This window comes from Phoenix dactylifera, chromosome 15 (genome assembly GCF_009389715.1).
Source record: "Phoenix dactylifera cultivar Barhee BC4 chromosome 15, palm_55x_up_171113_PBpolish2nd_filt_p, whole genome shotgun sequence".
In the NCBI taxonomy this organism is placed as follows: Eukaryota; Viridiplantae; Streptophyta; class Magnoliopsida; order Arecales; family Arecaceae; genus Phoenix; species Phoenix dactylifera.
The window spans coordinates 11,205,106-11,226,557 of record NC_052406.1 but is presented as its reverse complement, the minus strand read 5'-3'; the positions used below and the strand labels follow the sequence as shown (position 1 = coordinate 11,226,557).

The 21,452-nt window shown below is 41.8% G+C and overlaps 3 protein-coding genes across 3 annotated transcripts; 2 read left to right on the top strand and 1 right to left on the bottom strand.

Moving 5' to 3' along the window:
* The first annotated feature begins 438 nt into the window (after positions 1 to 438).
* On the top strand, positions 439 to 3,602 carry LOC103711538 (putative uncharacterized protein DDB_G0290521). The gene is made up of 2 exons (XM_008797714.4): positions 439 to 1,673; positions 1,813 to 3,602. Exon 2 carries the CDS (start codon positions 1,830 to 1,832, stop codon positions 3,354 to 3,356), a length of 1,527 nt encoding a protein of 508 aa, XP_008795936.2. The 5' UTR covers positions 439 to 1,673; positions 1,813 to 1,829; the 3' UTR covers positions 3,357 to 3,602.
* A 2,500-nt stretch (positions 3,603 to 6,102) lies between these two features.
* LOC103711539 (phosphopantetheine adenylyltransferase) lies at positions 6,103 to 9,496 on the bottom strand. Its single transcript, XM_008797715.4, has 6 exons — positions 9,272 to 9,496; positions 9,047 to 9,118; positions 8,368 to 8,427; positions 7,316 to 7,410; positions 7,010 to 7,079; positions 6,103 to 6,851 (listed from the first exon to the last, which is right to left on the bottom strand). The coding sequence occupies exons 1-6, from the start codon at positions 9,389 to 9,391 to the stop codon at positions 6,714 to 6,716; spliced, it is 555 nt and encodes a 184-aa protein (XP_008795937.2). The 5' UTR covers positions 9,392 to 9,496; the 3' UTR covers positions 6,103 to 6,713.
* A 3,943-nt stretch (positions 9,497 to 13,439) lies between these two features.
* LOC103711540 (phenylcoumaran benzylic ether reductase Pyrc5-like) lies at positions 13,440 to 19,478 on the top strand. The gene is made up of 5 exons (XM_008797717.3): positions 13,440 to 13,749; positions 13,869 to 14,003; positions 18,459 to 18,696; positions 18,840 to 19,043; positions 19,124 to 19,478. The coding sequence occupies exons 1-5, from the start codon at positions 13,564 to 13,566 to the stop codon at positions 19,288 to 19,290; spliced, it is 930 nt and encodes a 309-aa protein (XP_008795939.1). The 5' UTR covers positions 13,440 to 13,563; the 3' UTR covers positions 19,291 to 19,478.
* The last annotated feature ends 1,974 nt before the right edge of the window (positions 19,479 to 21,452 follow it).

Genomic DNA, 21,452 nt, shown 5'->3' with positions numbered 1-21,452 from the left:
TTCTGTAAAGCCCACCTTTCTAATAAAAGCCAAATAGCTTTGTCTCTCTCTCCATTAAAAAAAAAAAAAAGACTTGCATCTCAAGTGATCATTAATATTTTTTAAGAAATATATGGGTATGCCACCACCTTAATTTATGATCATTATAACCATCTACTGAATTCTGTGTTAAACTCATCAACGTGTAAGATGCCGTTGGCTTTTTGTTAGGTGACCGAGAATACTCGGAGGAATAGGTTGAAATGACTCATCAAATTAATGGTTCCGATAATTTAGTGCGAACAAGTCCGATTAGCTTCCCAGCTTTTTTGGGTGTAGATCTATCAGGATCCGACCCGAACCCGACCGGGTGTCCTTTCTTCCCGCTTCCCGAACGGCGGCCGCTCGTTTCTCCCCCCGCTTCCCCTCCTCTCGGGTCAAGGGTTAGGGGTTGGGGTTTTGGGTTTCTCTCCGCCATGAGAGTCCTCCTCTTCTCCCACCTCCGACAAAGCCCTCGAGTCCTCCTCGCTCGATTCCCGTCCATTTCCCATCCCCCGCCCTCTCCTCCTCTCCCTTCTCCTCCGATTCGATCCCTCCATGGCCTCCTTTCGGCCCCCAATTACCCCTTCCCGGATCCTCCTCCATTCGACCCCCCCAATTGCTTCCGAATAGGAGGAGGAAGACGCCGTCCTTTCTCGCTTCGTCAGGGCGATCGCGGCAAAGAGACCCTAGACGCGATGCTGCTCTTCATGAAGCTTGCTTATGGATGCCATCGAGGCGAGCTTTTATTTGTAGCTGCGGAATGAGTAAGAGAGGCAGAGGAGATGTTGGTTGTAACTGGTGTTTTGCTGATGATCTCAACATCAGCATATTTCTTCTTTGAAAGGAGCGGGAGATGTGAACTTAGTTCGCCAGGATTATAGAGATGACGTCACGGATAAGCATATTAATCCTTGTCTCATCTGCAAGAAGGATTTCGGATTCGTGAGAAATCTTTTGCATTACGAATATTTGGTATTATTCGTAGACTTGAATCCAGTCACAGCCCTCCGAGACCAAGACTGCATATCCAGGAAGATGACAGGAAGAGACCTCGGAAAAGAAATAGTTTGAGAGACCTCTTTCCGATAAGCCCTGCTGAAAGGAAGATGACACAAATTGTGACAGGGTAAAAGATGCATCCACAGAACGTAGAATGGAGGCAGTGAAGGTTAAAACTTGGCCAAATTTGGGTCGACAATTTAGATCTATCTTGCCATTCTTGAGGTCAACTAAACGAAGTTTTTCTCCAAGGATCCAAAGCACGATTGTTATCCATCATTCCTCAAGATTCCAAATAATATTTAAAGTCTCCATTCTGGAATCTGATATCCAAGGTTTAAATAATTTGGGTAAGGGTTATTGTGGGCTAGGACTTAAAATTCTCATGCCAGACGTACTTCAAGCTGAAAGATTGGATCGAGCCACTTTGATTTCACCTCTCAACAAGAAAAGATAAACCTACGAGGAAAGGAAGTGCCGACAGTATATGCCATGGGTGCTTTAGCAAGCCACGATAGAAGGAACCTTTCTCCCAAGCAAGAATTTTTCCCTTTCAGAAATATATTGCGGGAGTTTCCCTCGAGCGGTTACTTGGATATACCTATCTTAAAACCCAAATCTCAGAAGAATCAGATGCAAACTTAGCAGAACAGGTTTGCCATTCGATGGACTCTCTCTCTCTCTCTCTCTCTCTCTCTCTCTATATATATATATATATATATCCATCCTCTTTATCACGGTGGTCCAATTCATCTACCAATATTCCTGAAGCTTCCATTTTTTTTGCCACAGGAATCCTCGACGTAGCCATGGCCAATCAACCTGGAAGGCGGCAGCCATTTCGCTTCTGGCACTGGGTCAGGCCAACTCCAACTTCACGCCCACCGCCATCCCCAACTGGACGGCCGGCTGCCCGGGCTCCACCAGGAGCACCGCCGCCGTCAGCAGCAACACCGCCACCGTCCAGGAGGCCATCTCCAGCGACTTCGAGATCTCCTTCACCAACCCAAGAAGCCTCCCCGCCCCGAAAAGAAGCAGCAACTCAGGAAGTGTCTCATGCCCCGTCTTTATCGACTCCACCTCTCTCGCGACCTGAATCACCCACCAAAAAGCCTGTAGAGCCCGAAACCGAAGATTCTCGACCTACGGTTCGGGCCTTGTCTCCGACCACCGAGCAGCAGGAGCAAAGCCTATCCGAAACGGCTGCACAGCCACCTGAGGCTGGAAACCAGACCACACAGGTCTCGGAGCCTGAAACAGTACCTGTCGATACTGTTCGTGGCACAACTCCTACGCAAAATCTTGTACTCGAAACGGAACCTGCTAAGGAAATCAAAGAAGAAAAATCTGTAACAAGCGAAGAAGAATCGAAAAAGGAACTGCCCCCAGTACAAGAAAAGCCCCAAATAGATACGGAATCAAAACAAGACGGCGAACCTTCCTCCCAGATGGGTCAAGAATTAAGCATGCAAATCTCGCAGCCCCCACAAGTAGAAGGAAAATCGAAGGTAGAACCAGAACTAATAGAAGAGACGCAAACTTCCCAAATCCCGCAAGGTGAAGAAAAACCTGAAAAAATTATTGAAGAGATGCCAAATACAGAATTGGAAGTGATAAAAAAGAAGGAATTGCCAAGAAGCCCCGAGTCAGAAACTGCACCTGAAGGAACTAAAAATGATGAGCCTAAAACAAAACCAGGGGCACAGCCAGCCGAGAAATCAACCTTGTCTAGTGATGAGCCGAAGGATAGAGCTGAAATAAAGTCATCCATGGCTGAACCTGATTCCGAAGCACCCGGCCCGCATGCAGACACAGGCGAGCCCGTGACGAAACCTAGAAGCTCCGTCAAGCAGATAAACGTGAATGATTCCAAGGGAAGGGAGAGCACCATGGGGACTAGAACTATCCCATGGGCTTCACCATCCCATGGAGACCGAGCAAGCTTTCATAAAGAGATCGACGAGGGTATTTCCAAATTGGTTCAGAAGCTGAAACTTGGGCAGTCGCAGCAGCAAGGAAGTGAGAGCGCGGTAAGCATCATAACCTTGGCAGGTAAGAACAACGGTGCAACCATGTTTCTAGGACAGGAGACCACAAAGAAGGAAAGCGACCTCCACATTAACAAGAAAGCCGAGGCCAGCAGTGGTAATAAAGAGATCCAGAAGCAGATGTTGAGTCATACAGATAGCGAGAATCCAGCAATCACTGCAAGCATTAATAGCAATGTGCAAGGCATCAACAACTCGTTGCTGCATGAGAGCTCCTGCAGCGAAGAAGATGCAGGCGTTCACCTGGCTCTCTCTATAAAGCCACATCAGCCTGCCAAATCGAAGTAAAGGGCTATCGACATCTATGCAGAGCCTTCCAAAGAAGGCATTAGCAGAGCATGAAAAAGAGATCAGAAAATGTTGATGCTGTCTTCTCATTGTAAATACCAGACTGCAACTATTACAGAAAATGTTAGGTCTGGTATCGAGATGGCAAATCTTGCTCACAAGTATAAATTATTTATTCTGCTTATTGTAATAATGTTGTAAATTACGTTTCTATACATTATAAATGCAATTCAGATATCTCAATCAGACCAGACAGGTTTTTATAGGATAAGACGATGGTACTGAGTGATGCCCTTCATGCAATTGAGAATGTAGTTCAATGCTCCATATGATTAATATTGAAAATGCATTCAAAGGAGTTACAGATGTGCACCATAAGGTTACCTTGCTTCAAATGTAATTTAAATTTGCAAAGACAATGAGTTGGAGCAGTCCCACCTTCTTTAATTGCCGATAGTGGAATCGAGTGCATGGTGCACTGCACCCTTCTTTGCCTTCGAGTTCGGAGGACATTGAGTTCGTAAGCAATAGCTGAGATGTTGTAATTGCCTGCAGGTACTTTGGCTTGAAGGATTGCTTGACAAAATTGCAGCATCACTAGGAGGATGGTTATCATAAACAGTGAACTTGGTACCCAGAAAGCTTGACCTGGTTGTTCCCAAAAGGACTACTCAGAGACTAGGAAAAAGAATGCTAACTATAACAGCAATGCAGCAGATTACTTGCCCCAGTTTCCCAACATACGAGCTACTAGCTCGAGAGAAATCACCCAAGGCCAATGAGATGACAATCTCTGTATCAGTCGTGCGCCTATTTTTGCAGGCTGCTAGCAGAAGTTTGTCATTCCCTCCCTGCAATGCTGCGGTTGCAATAACAATATCGATAATAGCAAACCTGAGCCGAAGAGTTGGCCAGCAGGCATATCTGAGTTCCTTATTGAATCTTAAAACCTAAGCATTCCTGACTTCATTCTGAAGTAGCTTTCACCAAGGTACGTATAAACCTGCAACTGATCTTGTATGAACGCTTTGCCCACTGTGCTATGAGCACAATGCATTTGTCAATGATAAAAGCTATCAAGCATAAAGAATTAAGGACCAAACATTTGCAATTCTCTGAGGTATTCTTAACACTACCATTATCCTACTGTTTCCCTCCTAGGAAAAGAAAGCAATATTTGCACCAATGCACCATATGATACTCTATGTATGCATGTATCTATGTATGTGTGTGTGTGTATATGTATGTATATAGGTATGTATATGAATATGTATGTGTATATATGTGTACACATGCGTGTACACACACACACACATACATATATATATATATATATATATATATATATATATATATATATATATATATATATATATATATATATATATGTGAACAAATTAAAGCCAAGATAAAACTTGGAGTCAGCATTCCTTGCTCTCTCTTCTTCAAGAGAAGGAATCATGGGTTCTCTAATGGCAGGTTGGGACATGCCAGTTCAAGATCCTCAAGTCGGTAATGTGGAAGAACTAATTAATATTGAGAACTTTAATTTTTCAGCAAGATACCGGAGGAACATATCACTTACAAGAGGAGAGAGTGATGCATACTGAAAATCCAAGAAGAAGACCGAGGAAGAACATCTTAGGGAATCTCGCATTTCATAATTAAGAATCAGGTATGTTACTGCAAAAGCATAGCAAGTTTGAAAGGTTTGCCTTGTAGCGGTCTTAGCTATCTGCGAACTACAAACAGCAGAGAGCTGGGCAAATGACAGAAGAACATGTATCAAGGGTGTGGAAAAAGCTATAGAGATCAAGCCCCCTGGCCGGAGAGCTCACTGAACAAGATAAATCAGATATCTGAGAAGATCAACATGACAAATTGCTGGTATCACCATGAACTATGAATTTCCTAGTGTTTTCATCACCTCATAGACTTGGTGAAATTATCCCCCACTACATTACTATTTTCCCAGTTTTGTGATTCAATTGGACTGATGTAACAATTAATTCCAACAATTTTATCTAGATGCATGGTATCTTTAGCTTCAGGTTTCAAATTATAGCACGCATTTTGTACAACTACATTTAACTAACTAACCAAAAGTGGAAAAGCTGTTTGCAATGCACTCTGAATCTTCCTTTTTTCTTGAAAGCAATCTAAGATCCTTTTTGATCTTTAAACCTCTAGTACATAACTGGCAGGGGGCTAAAGAAGCTTTTGCTTTCATACTTCTGTCATAGTTACTGTTTTAAGTATCTTCTCTTGTTCAATGAACATTATCTTAGAGTCTGAAATCCTTTGATAAGATCATGTAGCACCTCAGCAGCACCATCAGGTCTGAGCTTTCTAATGGCTAAGAATTGGAAAGGGACAACAGCATGCCAAAATAATTATTGATTATTGATTTTCTTGATAGACTAAACCGAGAAACAAACCTGAAAGAAACGATTACACGCCTCTTTTCTTGACTACATACTATTTACTAGTCAATATTGAAAAACACAAAGTATACTTAAGTAGAAAAATATTTTATCAGGGCTTGTAATTATGTTGGCTGTCCACTGTTATAATTTAAAAATAATCAAAACAAACATTTGATTATTTTGTTTAATTATATATAGATGCAGATATACATATCAAAATACTTGTAGCTATGTGGCTGAAACCTGTTTTTGGAGTTCAGAAAATCTGACATCCCATGACAGTATTACCAACAACATTCTGGTATTGAAGCAAGCAAGTCTGAACAGAAAACCAGACAATCTTGTGCTTTTTCATGGATTCTCATTCTTTCTGGTATTGTTTAATCCACCTCACTCCATTCATCAAGTACTCCTGTGCTTTACTATTTTTTCAATTACTTTGGCATATAATGACTATCTGTTGCATTATAATCCAGCTCCTTCAAGCTACTTTCAGTTTACTGGCTTTCTGTAATTTGTATACAGTATTTGGATCTCACAATCTGCCTGTCGTGACCCTGCAGGTGGACCAGCACCAATTGGGCATTTGTGAAGGAGCCTCCTGTGACAGCCATGGAGGGCCCTTCTTACAAGCATGCTTGGCAGTAACATATCACAGACTTTGGCAGCCCAAAAGCAATAAACAACTCAGATGCTAGTGCGTAAACAGTAGTCCGTTTCTCATTGGCATCAGTATCATTGTGAATCGGTCATCAGATAATACGGATAGGGAAAATAACCAATAGAACTACAATATTCGCTGGAGGTCTAGTAACTCCAGTCACTGTATATTGGTCTGCCTTGGCTGTGTAGAGAAGTATGTTAATATGCATTCCATATCATAGAACTTCTGCAAATCCTAATATATGGTTTTGTAAAAGCTGTGCTGTATTTATGTCGTGCACTCTAAATGGATTAGTTGTTGCTGTTGCTGCTTCTTCATGGCCTCTTCAGCCTCAAGTCTTCTCAATGCAGTAGAACTTATCTTGTTCCCTGTTGATTCTTCTGGCACGAGGTCCACCACTTCAATCTGCGGTCATAGTAAAAACATGTCAACCAACTGAACTTCCAGAATTGTTTAAAATTACTAACGAGTTTCAACCCATTAATGTTCGATTTCCTTCTTTAAGAACAAATGAACAAATCTAGTTAATATATATATGAACTTTCATGCAGCCAGGTTCAGACCTTTAATTGGGAAAGACCTCTCTCAGCTCTCTTTTTGTTAACTGCAATTCCTCCCGGCAATGTCTCCTTGCTGTTGAATAACCCAAAAAATGTTAAATACTTTGTTTCTCCAAACTAAATTTAGTTGATTCCTGAGTGCTACATCAATTGTTAGAGTTAATCTCCATATGAGTTTTTTCTCCTTTTTTCAAGAAAAAGGGAAAGAGATCCACCTGCACTATAATCTCCATATGAATCAGAAAGGGAAAAAAAGACAAATATCAGGAGAAAGAACAAATACAACTATCAAGAGTAGTAGAGGGAGACCTGACGACAATTGCCTCTAAACCTTCATCAACAATAGATGGGCCAAAAGGATCCGTAATTGGCTCAGCCGACACTATCAGCTCAGGCTTGAGTGACTGAAAGAGCATATTCCACATATGAAAAATGATATTCAGACTTTGCTTCAAGCAAAATGATATTCACATTCTTAAGATAGACGAGACTACTTTGTACAAGAAATGATTCATACATAATTGGGGAAGAAAAAGGTTCGGTGCCATCTCCAAGATAACATATATAATACTGTCTTCTGTGTAAATAATAATAATATAATGACAATACCAATTGAAGCCTTTAACTTCTGGTTCTTCTATCTCAAGTTTTCAAGGAACTTCCTAGTAAAAATAAACCTTATAAATGATATGTGGCTCACATAATCTTAATGGGCCTTTTCCCCCATTTTTGAGATAAAGGATGCATACTGCCCGTCTGGTGCTTCTTTTTGAAGAGAGATTAAAACCAAAGGAAAGGCTAGCCAAGGATGGCTCAAAACAGGGCAACCAGACCAGACTAGACAGGCATCAGAAATTTGTATAGGATTGATATCCTCAAAGAGTCACTACTCACTGGTACTTTAAGCTAATAGTCATCATCTATTCACTGGTTGGTTGGAAGTTAATTATCTTTGACTGGCAATCCTTGATATAGTAATTGCCAGATGCACGGGTGGCGAGAGTGCGAGCGCACCAACATGCACACATGTATGAGATCACGATACCCCAATGAGGTACAATTATAACTGAAGTAAAAAGATTAGTTTATGCCAATTGAATTAAAAATTCCTTAAATTATACAGTGTGTTCCTGTATTATCCTAGCAATGAAGCTGTCAGCTGCATTGAACGAAGATACAAATTTGGAATGATTCTGGACAACTTATTTGTCCGTAATGTTAAGATCCATAACTTGCTGTTATGTATGTATGTCAAAACTAGCACTTAGCTATCTAATAACTTCCACAAAATAATTCATATAATTTAAGCAGACATGAGTCAAAAACATATACTCTGAGTGAGAATCAAATGAATTTAGCACCTTTATGCAGTCTTTTATGCTTTGCATCCTCTTCTCAACAGGTTCGATTAGATAAGCGTACTGCAATGAGAAACGAACCATGAAAGAAAAATGTAAGATGCCTGTGGAAGAGCCAGAAAACAAATTCAGGTGAATTTTGATGCGGTTCAGCAACAAGAAAGAAGAGATTTCATGAATTCAGGTGAATTTCGCTCAGTCATCTGTAAAAAAAGAAAAACGTTATCCTGATTCCTGCCAAGTCAGGAAATAAGGCAGTCCAAACCAAAGTCCTGCTTTTACCTAATAGCTGATGCACGTTAATACTCTAAAGATAAATGTCTAAAAGTGGTCTCCGAAGGCCTGTCCACAAGGGTAAAGTGCATCACATGCGACCAAGATCTTGCTATATAACCAGTAGGCTTACTATTTTATGAATGAGATTTAGGTACGGGGTAGCTAGATTTTGTTTCCCTTTTCATCTCCTCTGCTATTTGCGTCTTCATGTGCCATTCTTCTTTCCACAATTCAATCAAATAACAGGAAAAAAAAATAAACACAACAATAATGACCAATTTAGGAGACATAATGATGTCACCGGCCAATCTAGTTACGTTGTTGATACTAATCATGAGAAAAAGCAGAATAATGGAAGTAGAGAAACAATAAGAAGAGGGAAAATGAGAGGGAATGGGGGAAGAACCTCTTTCTTGCTCAACATAGGTCCATCACAAACTCCAATGACTAGGCGTTCCCTTGCCAAATCCGCTGCCGTCTAAAAGGTCATCAACACTCATCACCCAAAAGAACATAGATGAAGGAAAAGCAGTAGAGATCGTTCTTTCACAAAGGAGTTAAATAAACAGCAAGAAGAAGAGAAGATGTGAATAAAAGTGAATCTGAGAGAGAGAGAGAGAGAAAGAGAGACTTCGAGGAACAAACGGTGTCCTTGGTGCAGCCTGTCAAAAGTCCCTCCAATAACGACAGCTCCATAAGAATTCGGTGGAGAGGGCTTTGGATCTCCAATAATTTTTTCATACCTCTCCATAGAGAGAGAGAGAAGGCGGAGAAGAAGATGGGAGAGGAGGAGGTTTGACGACGACGCCTCAGACTGCCAACCAACGCCGCCGATCCACCAACTATATCATATATTCTTTATAACATGACCGATGGCTATTATTTTCCCATGTACTTGGCTTAAAACAACGACTATGTACATAGAAATTCTCTCTCAGCAATCCACTTTTTTTTAAAAAAATAATATCTAAATTGTAAATATAATATATTACAAAAGAACATTAATTTATATTTATTATAATTTTATCCCCATTTATCTACTCTTATAAATATCATAATTAAATACTATAATTATAATTAAATATTTTTATATAATATTATAATTAAAGTTTAGATGAGTGCTTCCACGGCCTTAAATAACTTCTAATTCAAAAACGTCCTTATTTACTATTTTTTCTTCCGATTATAAGAACAACTAAGTATTTTTAGAAATATGACCAATCGCCAACCGCTAAATTGTATCAAATACCTATAAACACTCAAGAAGAACAATGATTATTGGTAAAGAAAAGATGATCATTTGAGAAAGTAATTAGATATCCGGAAGGAAGCTCAAAGAAATAATTCTTTGCATCTATTATTTTTATTATTTAAATATATATAAAAGAAAGCTTATGCCGTAGCATTTTTTAGATAATAACAAAAATATTTTAATTTTTAACTTTTAAAATATGGAAGTTGTTTCCGGTTTTTTTATTGGTGGTTATCTTGGATGGTTGTCAAGTAGTTTTGCCGGGAAGTTAATAACCATAGAACTTCTATTATATTCATCAATCCATAAAGAAATCCAATTTGTTTAAGTCTCTCCACCAAAAGGACGTGTCCTCCCAAAGGGATATATCTCTTGGATATAACCCTTGTTTGTTATATAAACTTGGTAAAATAGAAAAAGTTAATTGTGTCCTGTCTTTTTTGTTTTGCCGTGCTCTTATTGTCCTCTTGGCTATCAAAAGTTCAAATTGGTTCTTCTTTCTTTAGGTAAGACGACTAGAGTTGGGCAGATTTTTCAAAGAGTCGTCTGCAAATTTTCAATTACGATCCTAGCAAAGAAAAGACTGTCCTTAAGATGGTAGTTTTGACACAGCTTGCCCATTTATTATTCTTAGTTTTTCACATATCCCCCAACAAGTTAAGATAGTTTTTTTTTTTTTGGTTACATCGGCAGCTAACACACGAGCCCAGCCCAAAGAGTCATACACTGGAATAGAAAGCAAGAGAAACAAAACAGAGTCGTGGATCCCCTAGATAAACTCTCGAGATAGACAGATTATGATTTTCAATGGCAACTCATGTGGTGAAGATTCCAACTAATGTAGAGAAACTTCAAGGGATTGAAAGAGTGTCTTTCCAATGCTCTTTCAATCAACTCTTTGTCAGGATCATCTTCTTCGGAAAATAATCTTGTAGGCTACACAATGGAATGAGTGGCTTAAAGATGACTATATATATTCTGGGATGATTCTACATGCCATGTTTGATCCACTGTTTGATATATTTCGGCAGTACACTAAGGTATTGGAATTAATGAATGCCATTCAAGCCAGGTATGTTACTAATGATGCCGGAAATCGTTCTTTTTTATTGACAAGTATATCGAGTACTGTATGGTAGATTCGAAATTTGTTGTTGAACAAATTGATGAGATGCAACAAATTGCCTAAGATATTGCAGCAAATGATAAGTCTTTCAGTGAGCACTTTTAAATTTCAACTATAAATTGGAAAATAACCATTTTCTTGAAAAGAATATCATACTGTTGAAAATTAAGAAAAAATCTTACTTTATGGAAGAATTGTTCCAACGCATTCAAATTGAGAAACAAGCTCGCAAAAGGGATCTACTTGAATAAAAAGACAAAAATGAGAAAGTACATTTTGTTGACAACAAAAAGCCATGAAATATGGCCAAAATAAGTAACAAAAATAATTTGGAAAAAAGAAGAATAAGTGGCAGCACAAATCAAGAAACAATTTCAAGGATAAGGGAGACTTTGGACATGCAGCAAGAAAGTGTTTATGGTTGATTTGGACGGTTGTTGGTGGCTAGACTCACGCATGTTACTCATCGCATAACTTCTTACAAAAATATCTTTACCACCTTTAAGGCTATGGACAATGAAGTCAATGTCTATATGGAAAATTCAGCCCCAGTGTAGTTGGTGGCATTGGAATAATGAATCTTCTTTTGACCTTTGAAAAAACTCTTACTCTTAAAAATATGTATTATATTTCTGAAATTAAAAAATATTTTGTGTTTGTGTATTTACATAGCCTTTATGGCTTTAAAATTGTTATGCCCCAATCCAATAGTTCGAACCGAGCATGTGACAGATAGCTGCACATCCCTAGAGTTAACCCCACAGGACATGCAAGGTTTGTCTTTTGATTCATACACAGATGTGTCATTTGAAACTAAGGCAATGGCAGGAATAATCTAATGCATTTATTCAATAGTCCATAATCACTAATAACAAAAATGCATCAAATTATTCCTACAACCGCTAGAGTTTGGAATGACATGTTTGTGTATAAATTAAAAGGTAGGCATGGCATGTCTTGTGGGGTTAACCTTAGGAATGTGCATGACAAAAATGGTAATAAAAAAATTATTAGAAAATTGCTGAAGAATTTTGTTGATCTACAAAATATTTTTTTCCTTTTAATCAGCAATGAAATTGGAGAGAAATAAAAAGGAAAGGACTAGTAATAAAAGGTTAGAGGAATAATAGGAGCAACCCGAGCCAACAAAAGAAGGGAAGCCGAATTTTACTAGAATTTTGATAATACTCTTAACTTATTTCTATAAAGTATTTAATACATATCCAATAAAACATATATGGCCGTCCTCTCTGATGCTTGCATCACAATGGCCTTACCACAAGATTTTGAGTTCGATCATGATTTCTTATAATAAAAAACCTCTCAAACACTAGTTACCATAAAGATAAAAGCTATCATGTATTGAAGTTGAATTAAATTTTCTAAAATAAAATAATTGATCTTATAAAAGTTAACATTAGATATTATGGTCAAAACCATCAAAAGCTAAAAAATAAAGGACGACATTATTTGATAATTTCATTTTATATAATAAAACTTTATTTTTAACATTAATATATATATAACATGAAACAATTGATATGATAATAATAATTTTTTCAAACATAGGTATGAATGTGTAATCTGAAAAAAAAAAACATAGATATGAAGGTGTTCCCAATTACTTAATAAATTATTAAGATTGTCTAATTGAGATTTAGAAAGATTTGTTTATCTCACCCAACCATCCATAATTCCTAATATCCAAAGCAAGAAAGTTCCACTTTTGTACGGAGAAAAATTCACCACTTTCCCAAGATCACGTCTACATTCATCTTTATCATCAAGCAAAAAATAAACGTCTACAGTCATCTTTATTATCAGGCAAATAAAAACGTCTACATTCATCTTTGGGTGCTGCATGTCTATCACGACTTTCCCAGCATAAATATTAAATTAACAAATACATCAACCATAACACCAAACATCTAGTCAGCCAAATTTCTATAATTGCACCAAAAAAAAAACAAATTCCTATAATAAAATGATAGATCTCATAAAACCTAGCTTTAGCTATTAGAGTCAAAACCATCAAAAAGCTAAGAAATAAATAAGGACATAATATATATAATATGAAACAATTGATATGATATAGTAATAATTTTTTCAAACATAGATCTGCATGTATAACAAAAAGAAAAAAACATTGATATGAAGAACGGCCACCATTAGTTAATAAATTCGTAAAACTATCTAAATAAGATTTAGAAAGATTTCTTTATCTCACCCAACCATCCTACATCCAAGGCAGGAAAATTTCACTGGACGGAGACAGATTCATCGCACTCCCGCGGTCTCGTCCACATTCATTCCTTATCCTCAAGAACTCCACGTCATCAGAGTCCTCTACCAACCGGGGACGAACGTGTTCTTTGGTGCTTACCGGATCGAGGTAAGCACACTCAGAGGTTTCCGGATCCAGAACCTCCACTTATAAAATTAACATCGATAAGCCGGATGCCAGGTGGAAGGGGCGGTGACGACCAGTTCCATACTTGGCAGGAGAAGCTTATTCCGCTGCGCTAGCATCATCGGACGGTCGAGAATGGCGGGGGAGAAGAGCAAGATCCTGATCATCGGTGCCACGGGGTACATCGGAAAGTTCATCACGGCGGCGAGCGCGCGGTCCGGTCACCGCACCTTCGCCCTTGTGAGAGACACCGCACCCTCCGACCCGGCCAAGGCCAAGCTTCTGGACGACTTCAAGTCCTCGGGCGTCACCCTCATCCAAGTAACCATCCCAAAGCCCTAACCCTATCGCTCACCCTAATTTCCCCCAAAGCTGTCGCCTTTAATGGTATCTCGGTCTCTAGGGTTTCAATTTTGATTTCTTTTTGTTTCCAATTCTAGGGGGATCTTTACGATCACGGTAGCTTGGTGAAGGCGATCAAGCAAGTGGACGTGGTGATCTCGACGGTGGGGTTCCTGCAAATCGCCGATCAGACCAGGATCATCTCGGCAATTAAAGAAGCTGGAAACGTTAAGGTGAGGGCTTCTTCATCGCTCTCGTCATTTCGATCTTTATTCTTAATTTGCTATTTTCAGAAATGGAATCTGATCACCGCCATCCGCCGAGGTTGAGCTCCTCTTGACGACACTCTAATGGGCTTGGACGTCTGGGGATATAATTATTATTTTAATCAATTGAAATTATTATTTTATTCATGTTATATATTTTAACTCCTCTCCTGGTCTCATTAAATTATTTCGGGGATGTTAAGAAAGAGAAGATTGCTGTGGTATATTCGATAACCTTTTCTCTCTCCTCCTCCTATTGGATCTGCTGTATATGTATGTCTGCGTGCGCCCGAACGAGATATACATAAACTGCCAGATCTAATATACTATAATTTGAGAACAATTTACCTATAAACGCGAAGAAGGTATCTGTTACTTCCACTAACATCACAAGGATCACAGATGCAGCTAATCTTCATTAACATAGTAACCGTATTTCCGGTTAATATGAATTTTGTCAGCAAGACCATTGTCATTTTGCTTAATTTCCGATAGTAAGTGTCTTTCAATATATGTCATTTTTTTGCCAGAAATAATTTATTGCTCAGTTCCAACATGATAAATCCAATTTATTCTAGTAATCTTTGTTTGATTGGAACATGTTTTGAAAACTTATTCATTTGTTTGATATTTTTGCTCCTTTTGGAAATGTATGTGTTGCTGGAAATTGGACCCGGGGGCGATTACTGGCTGAGAAAGAGGAGCTCCGGCTGGTGGCGTTTCGGCGGGCGGCGTCCTCCGGGGATCCTGCAAGAAGCCGGTGGCCGGGATTTCCGGCATCGGCCCTTTAATGCTTAAGTTAGAGGAGGCTTAATTTGGAGGGAGAGAGAGAGTATGTGTCTCAGTCTCCAAGATCCCTCCCTGAGAGGAGGAAGTTCCTCTTTTTATAGGGGGGAAGCCAGGGTTACCTGTAATGTAACCAGGTGAATTAATAAGTTACCGTCATGATTGGGTGAGGTTGAGTGAATTAACAAGTTGTCGTGGGTGACTGAACGGGATGGAGTCAGTGAGTTGTTGAGGACGACCGGATATAGTTGAGTGAGTCAGTGAGTTGCCGTAGACAGTTTGAGATTTTGGGCAGGCTGGAGGTCCGTAGAGATCATGCGCATTTAATTGTTGACAGTCGTAGCAGAGTATGGTCCCTGGTTGATATGCTGTGGCGTGGCCGGCAAGCAAAGCATGGTGCGGTGAGACTGCTGTAGGGCGTGGCCGTAGCATGTGGACATGAGCTCGGCTTGCATGAGCTCGGCCTGCATGAGCTCGGCCTTCTGAGCTCGGCTTGCATGAGCTCGATCTGCATGAGCTCGGCCTTGCCGTCGGATTCGGGTGTTCTGATTATATTTGTGGGGTGGTCCATTTTTTAACCAACACTACCCCCCGACTTCCGAGTTCGAGCTGTTTTTTGGCTCTAGCGAAGGAAGTAGTCCAGTTGTCGATCATCTTGTAATATAGCCAAATGTCTATGGAGTTGTACGTGCCAAGTAGGGTGTACCTCTCATGCAGTTGGAGCTAAGTACTTCAGGTCGACTCAGCGGCCTTCTTTGGCTTGTGGACGACTTAGCAGGGTGCCCCCACTCAGATCGGGGTGTGTTGTCGTAGGAGAAGTCGAATGGCGTTGAATGACGTCGAAATGTCGTCGAATGTCGTCAAAATATCGTCGAATGTCGTTGAAGTATTGTCGAATGTCGTCGAATGTCTTTCTCGAGGTCGAGGGAGCTTGGGCTCGCTGTCGACTCAGCGGGGCATCCCGACCTTAGTCGGAGGATCATGCGCGAGATCGAGGGAGTTTGGGCTCACTGTCGACTCTGCGATGCTTCCTGAGGTCGAGGGAGCTTGGGCTCATTGTCGACTCAGCGGGGCATCCCGACCTTAGTCGGGGGATCATGTGCGAGGTCGAGGGAGCTTGGGCTTGCTGTCGACCACGCGATGCTTTTCGAGGTCGAGGGAGCTTGGGCTCGCTGTCGACTCAGCAGGGCATCCCGACCTTAGTCGGGGGATCATGCGCGAGGTTGAGAAAGCTTGGGCTCTCTGTCGACCCTGCGATGCTTCCGGAGGTCGAGGGAGCTTGGGCTCGTTGTCGACTCAGCGGGGCATCCCGAGTTTGGTTGGGGTCTTTGATGGAGATGGAGATCGGAGATGGTCTTGTCCGTTGGCGATCGTGCACCCCCACCTGGAGTGGGGCGACGTTGGAGATAGAGATACCCGTAGGTCGTCTTTTGCATTCTCCGACTTAGAGATAGGTAAAATATTGAAATTATTTAAAGCCAAAGTAGCGTCCTCTACCTTTTGGAGACATTTTAATGGCTCCTGAGCTTCAAAGTCCCTCAGGACTTGGCTCAGCACCGGCCTTCTGAGGGAGGCGTTCTGAGCTCGAGCTTTTGAGCTCGGGCTTCTGGTCTCGGCCTTCTGAGCTCGATTTTCGGAGCTCGGCTCTCAGTGAAAGCACCAGCCGTTAAGGTCACGGAAAACGAAGGTCGGCCTTGCGTCGTGAGGCATTGTCCACTCTGGGAGGATCCGCATAGGTACCACGCCCCCGCATGGTTTTGTTCCTTCGGTGCGGGATCTAGTTCCTGCTACCAAAAGGGCCCTCCTGGTCTGGTGACCGAGCGCCGTCTTGAGGACTTACACCCATGAGAAGGGAGCAGATGTTGATCTCTTACTTGCTGCAGGCAATGATAATCCAAACGAGGGAAGTGGGGATACGTAGCCTTCGTCCTGATCACGGAACAATAGAGAAGAGTTTGAAGGGTAATGGGATTTAATGGGACTGTACCCTTTGCCACAGAGGCTCACAACCCCATTTTAAAATTACATAACTCTCCTCTTCTAGACCTCAGTTTTTATTTCTCTTTCACTCCAACTCGTTGACGTGAGACTTGGGCTACTACTTGCCCCCACGTCCCACGTCGTTGCAGCGGGAGCCGTGCCTGATTCGAGGCGGCTTGGGTGGAAGTTTCTTCCTCCGCTTAACGTGGCTCCCTGCGTCCCATGATTTCGCAACCAAACTCATACATGGCTTGGGGAAACTCGAAGATGACACCGAGCTCATCATGCGTGGGTCTCGCACGTCGTGCGTGGAACTCGGAACCGCCAGGGCTCGTCATGCATGGGCGGGCATGAACATGACAAGCTTCCTCCTCGTCGAGCGTGGGCCGCAATGGGCGCTTGGACTTGTTGGATAAGCAGGTTGAACTGCTTCGGTCCGCCGGTTCAACAGGGGGTGGACTTTGGAGAAGGTGGCCGGGTGGCGAGACCCGGCTACTTGATGCATTCGGAGCTCCATGACTCCTTAGCCTCATGATCACGACTCAGGCCCTTCCTCTAGCGCCAACTGTTGCTGGAAATTGGACCCGAGGATGACCACTGGCTGAGAAGGAGGAGCTCCGGCTGGTGGCGCGTCGGCAGGCGGCGCCCTCCGAGGATCCTGCAAGAAGCCGGCGGCCGGGGTTTCCGGTGCCGGCCCTCCGATGCTTAAGTCAGAGGGGGCTTAATTTGGAGGGAGAGAGAGAGTATGTGTCTCAGTCTCCAAGATCTCCCCCTAAGAGGAGGAAGTTCTCCTTCTTATAGGGGGGAAGCCAGGGTTACCTGTGATGTGACCGGGCGAATTAATGAGTTACCGTCATGATTGGGCGAGGTTGAGTGAATCAACGAGTTGTCATGGGTGACTGAACGGGATGGAGTCAGTGAGTTATTGAGGACGATCGGACATAGTTGAGTGAGTCAGTGAGTTGCCGTAGACGGTTTGAGATTTTGGGGCTGGTTGGAGGTCCGTAGAGATCATGCGCATTTAATTGTTAACAGTCGTAGCAGGGTATGGTCCCTGGTTGATATGCCATAGCGTGGCCGGCAAGCAAAGCATGGTGCGGTGAGACTGCTGCAGAGCGTGGCCGCAGCATGTGGACATGAGCTCGGCTTGCATGAGCTCGGTCTTCTGAGCTCGGCCTGCATGAGCTCGGTCTGCATGAGCTCGGCCTTGCCGTCGGATTCGGGTGTTCTGATTATATTTGTGGGGTGGTCCATTTTTCCCCCAACAGTATGAGTGTTCTCATGCAATCCCTCTGAAGTTGCCGCTTATTTATATTTAGGTTGGCTTCAGGGTTTGATATCATTACCTCTTTGCAGCAAATAACCTTCTGACTCTCACGAAATTATCCTATTCTTTTGCTCTGCTGCATCACTTCTTTGCTATATTTTGGAATAGTCATGCAAGATTTCCTAATTGTTTCTAAAATGTTGGGACAATAAACTGTTTGTGGAGGCATCTGCGCTAACAGCAATTATATATGGATTCCATTTATCCTTGGCCAATCAAGTTGGTGAATCTTTATATCTGGGCTTAGATTCTTACAATCTTTGGAAATAGGATCATTGTCTCTTCAAATAATTTTATACCGAACTTTCATCATGTTTTGGAGTTTGCAGCGGTTCCTTCCATCTGAGTTTGGGAGTGATGTCGACCGTGTGCATGCTGTGGAGCCAGCAAAATCGTTATTTGCTATCAAGGCCCGGATCAGACTTGCTATCGAAGCAGAGGGGATTCCTTGCACCATTGTTTCTTCCAACTTCTTTGCTGGTTACTTCCTCCCAACACTTGCACAAGCCGGAGCGACTGGTCTTCCCACAGACAAAGTTGTTATCTTAGGTGATGGGAATACCAAAGGTAACTATTTTGGTCTTCCCAATTTTTACCTCTCCGAGTTTGCAGGAGCAAAAACCCATAGATGGCGAAGAGAGAGTTTGCAAAAGCATCACATTTGAAGCAGCCATTTGTCAGCTAATCTGGCAGTAGTTCCCTTGTTTCAGGAATCTTTGTCGACGAAGTTGACATTGGCACATTCACCATTAGAGCCGTGGATGACCCAAGAACGCTGAACAAGATTCTGTATCTTAGACCGCCCGCCAACACCTTAACTCACAATGAGCTAGTCTCCCTGTGGGAGAAAAAGGTTGGCAAGACCTTTGAGAGGGTATATGTTCCTGAAGAAGAGGTTCTGAAGCAGATCCAAGGTGCATGGGAACTTAATCTAGGTTTAAGTTTAAGATCATTATAAACTTATCTACTAACGCGGGTGCTTATTGTCTTTCAGAATCTCCCGTTCCGTTGAATGTCGTGCTGTCTATCTGCCACTCTACCTTCATCGAGGGGGACCAGACAAACTTTCAGATTGAGCCATCATTTGGCGTGGAGGCCACAGAGCTCTATCCTGATGTCAAATACACTACTGTTGATGAGTATCTGAACCGGTTTCTCTGAAAGCACGCTTCTTAATTCCACGAATGCCAGCTGAACTTCCGATGTTTTGGTTATGCGTGTTAATTTGATAATAAAGGATTCCAGTCCATGTTTGGTGATATATATAAATATCTTCAATGAACCCTAGTTTTTTTTTTTTTTCCCCTTTCATGACAATGCAAAGTCTTGGTCACAGCCATCCTTCTTTATTATTATTTACTAGTATTATTAGATTTACTATTACTATTATTACTACTATTATTATTACTATTGTAGCTATTATTATCATCATTATCGCAATTTAGAGAGAGAGAGAGAGAGGGAGAGAGAGAGAGAACCTGAGTTCAAGCTCGTGCACCGAGTTCCACTGAGATTGTGATTCTTCTCCATTTTAACATTAAATTTTGCTGGGCTCTAATTTATCTCAATCTAATCTAGTTGCAGTCAATGTTAGTGTGAGGTTAACATCATTTTCCCTACAACTGGTTTGAAGTTTTGTGCTCTGAATGTGGTGGAAGAATGGAAAGCAATCAGACCTTGTTAGGCTGGTGAGAACTTGGCTGGTAATTCTTCGTGGTGAACGATGACGACATGTTTAAATTATTTTCAATTATTAAACGGAGCAGCGGTAAGAATAGAACAGGTGAAGGAAATTTAAGAATGATAATACCACTGGCATTGAGGACCGCGGCAATTTTTTTCTCTGAGTTTAAATTTTATTGCGAAAGATGATGTAAGGAACTGTCCATCAAGTATTATTAGGAGATTGCTTGAAGAATTTTGTTGGTGTACAAATATTTTTGCCCTTTTAACCGGTAGCGAAAGGATTACTTTAGGAGAGGTAACAAAGGAGGGGAAGCAGAAGTTTACCAGTATTTTGATAATACTCTTTTAACTTATTTCTATGAAGCATTTAGTACATATCTAATAGATGTAATCCATCCCACAATTTGGTTCCATAAGTAGGTACGGGCAGCATTTTCCTTCCTAGAACGCATGAGAGTGCCAAACACTGCTTACCATCAAGATAGAAGTACGTTGTCATGCATTGAAGTCGGGCTTGAATTGGGTTTCCTATAATAAAATAGAAGATCTTATAACGGCTAACATTATCTATTGTAGTCAAAACCATCACAAAGCTAAGAAATAAATAACCACCACCGTGGTGGTAGCACCGTGAGAATAGAGCTTTCATTCCACCGGAGTGGCCCAGATTCGAAACACGTCTGATTTACCCCGTAGAGTCGCTATCTGGTCTGCCGTTACTTAGGTGGTGCTGCTGTGACGTACTCACATGGGAATAGAACTGCCATGCTGGTGGGGCTATGCCACGAATGGGAAGGATATGAGTAAAAAATATTCTACCCACATCAAACACTCTCCAACGAGAAAGGGGCCCAGTGGGGGTTGCTATACGGGTAAGATTCTCCTCACCCCCCTCTTCCCTTTTCTCAAGCAAAATAAATAAATAAATAAATAAATAACCATATTATTTGATAATATCATTTTATATAATAAAATATTATTTTTAAAATTAATATATATAATTCGGGGCAATTGATATTGTTGGGGGGAATAAGATTTTTTCCCCAAATGACATAAATGCCCCTAAGAAGCCGTACAACTTCCGACCCCGGACGGCCGAAGTCGGCGTCCGACTTCGGAGCGCCCGACCTCAAGACGACCGACCTCGAGACCTCCGACCTAAGAAAAACCCCGATGTTCGAGGTCTACTCTTGTCAGCCACCTACTACGGCCGTGTGCCTCTGAGGTCTGGCCGAGGACCATACCCTGACGCCCCTCTGGCATTTATTGCGCATGGTCGCTGTAACTCTCCGGCTTACTCCACAATAAATGCGGATCTCCGGCTTACTCCACAATAAATGCGGATCTCCGGCTTACTCCACAATAAATGCGCATGGCTCCTGTCATCTACGGACTCTCAGCTCTCCACGGCGAATCAGCCCAGCAGGGTCTAGTCAACTATGATAAGTCTCCGATCTCGGCCATACCTCCGACACCAATGCAATAATTCGCCTGATAGCGTGCTAGTTCGGGCTGTACGACGCCCTCACCGCCGACATCAGTGCAATGATCCGCCTGACCGTGCGCCGACCCGAACGACATGCCGAGCCGTACTACGGCTTCGCCTTGTTACATCGCAGGTAGACCGACCCCCGCCT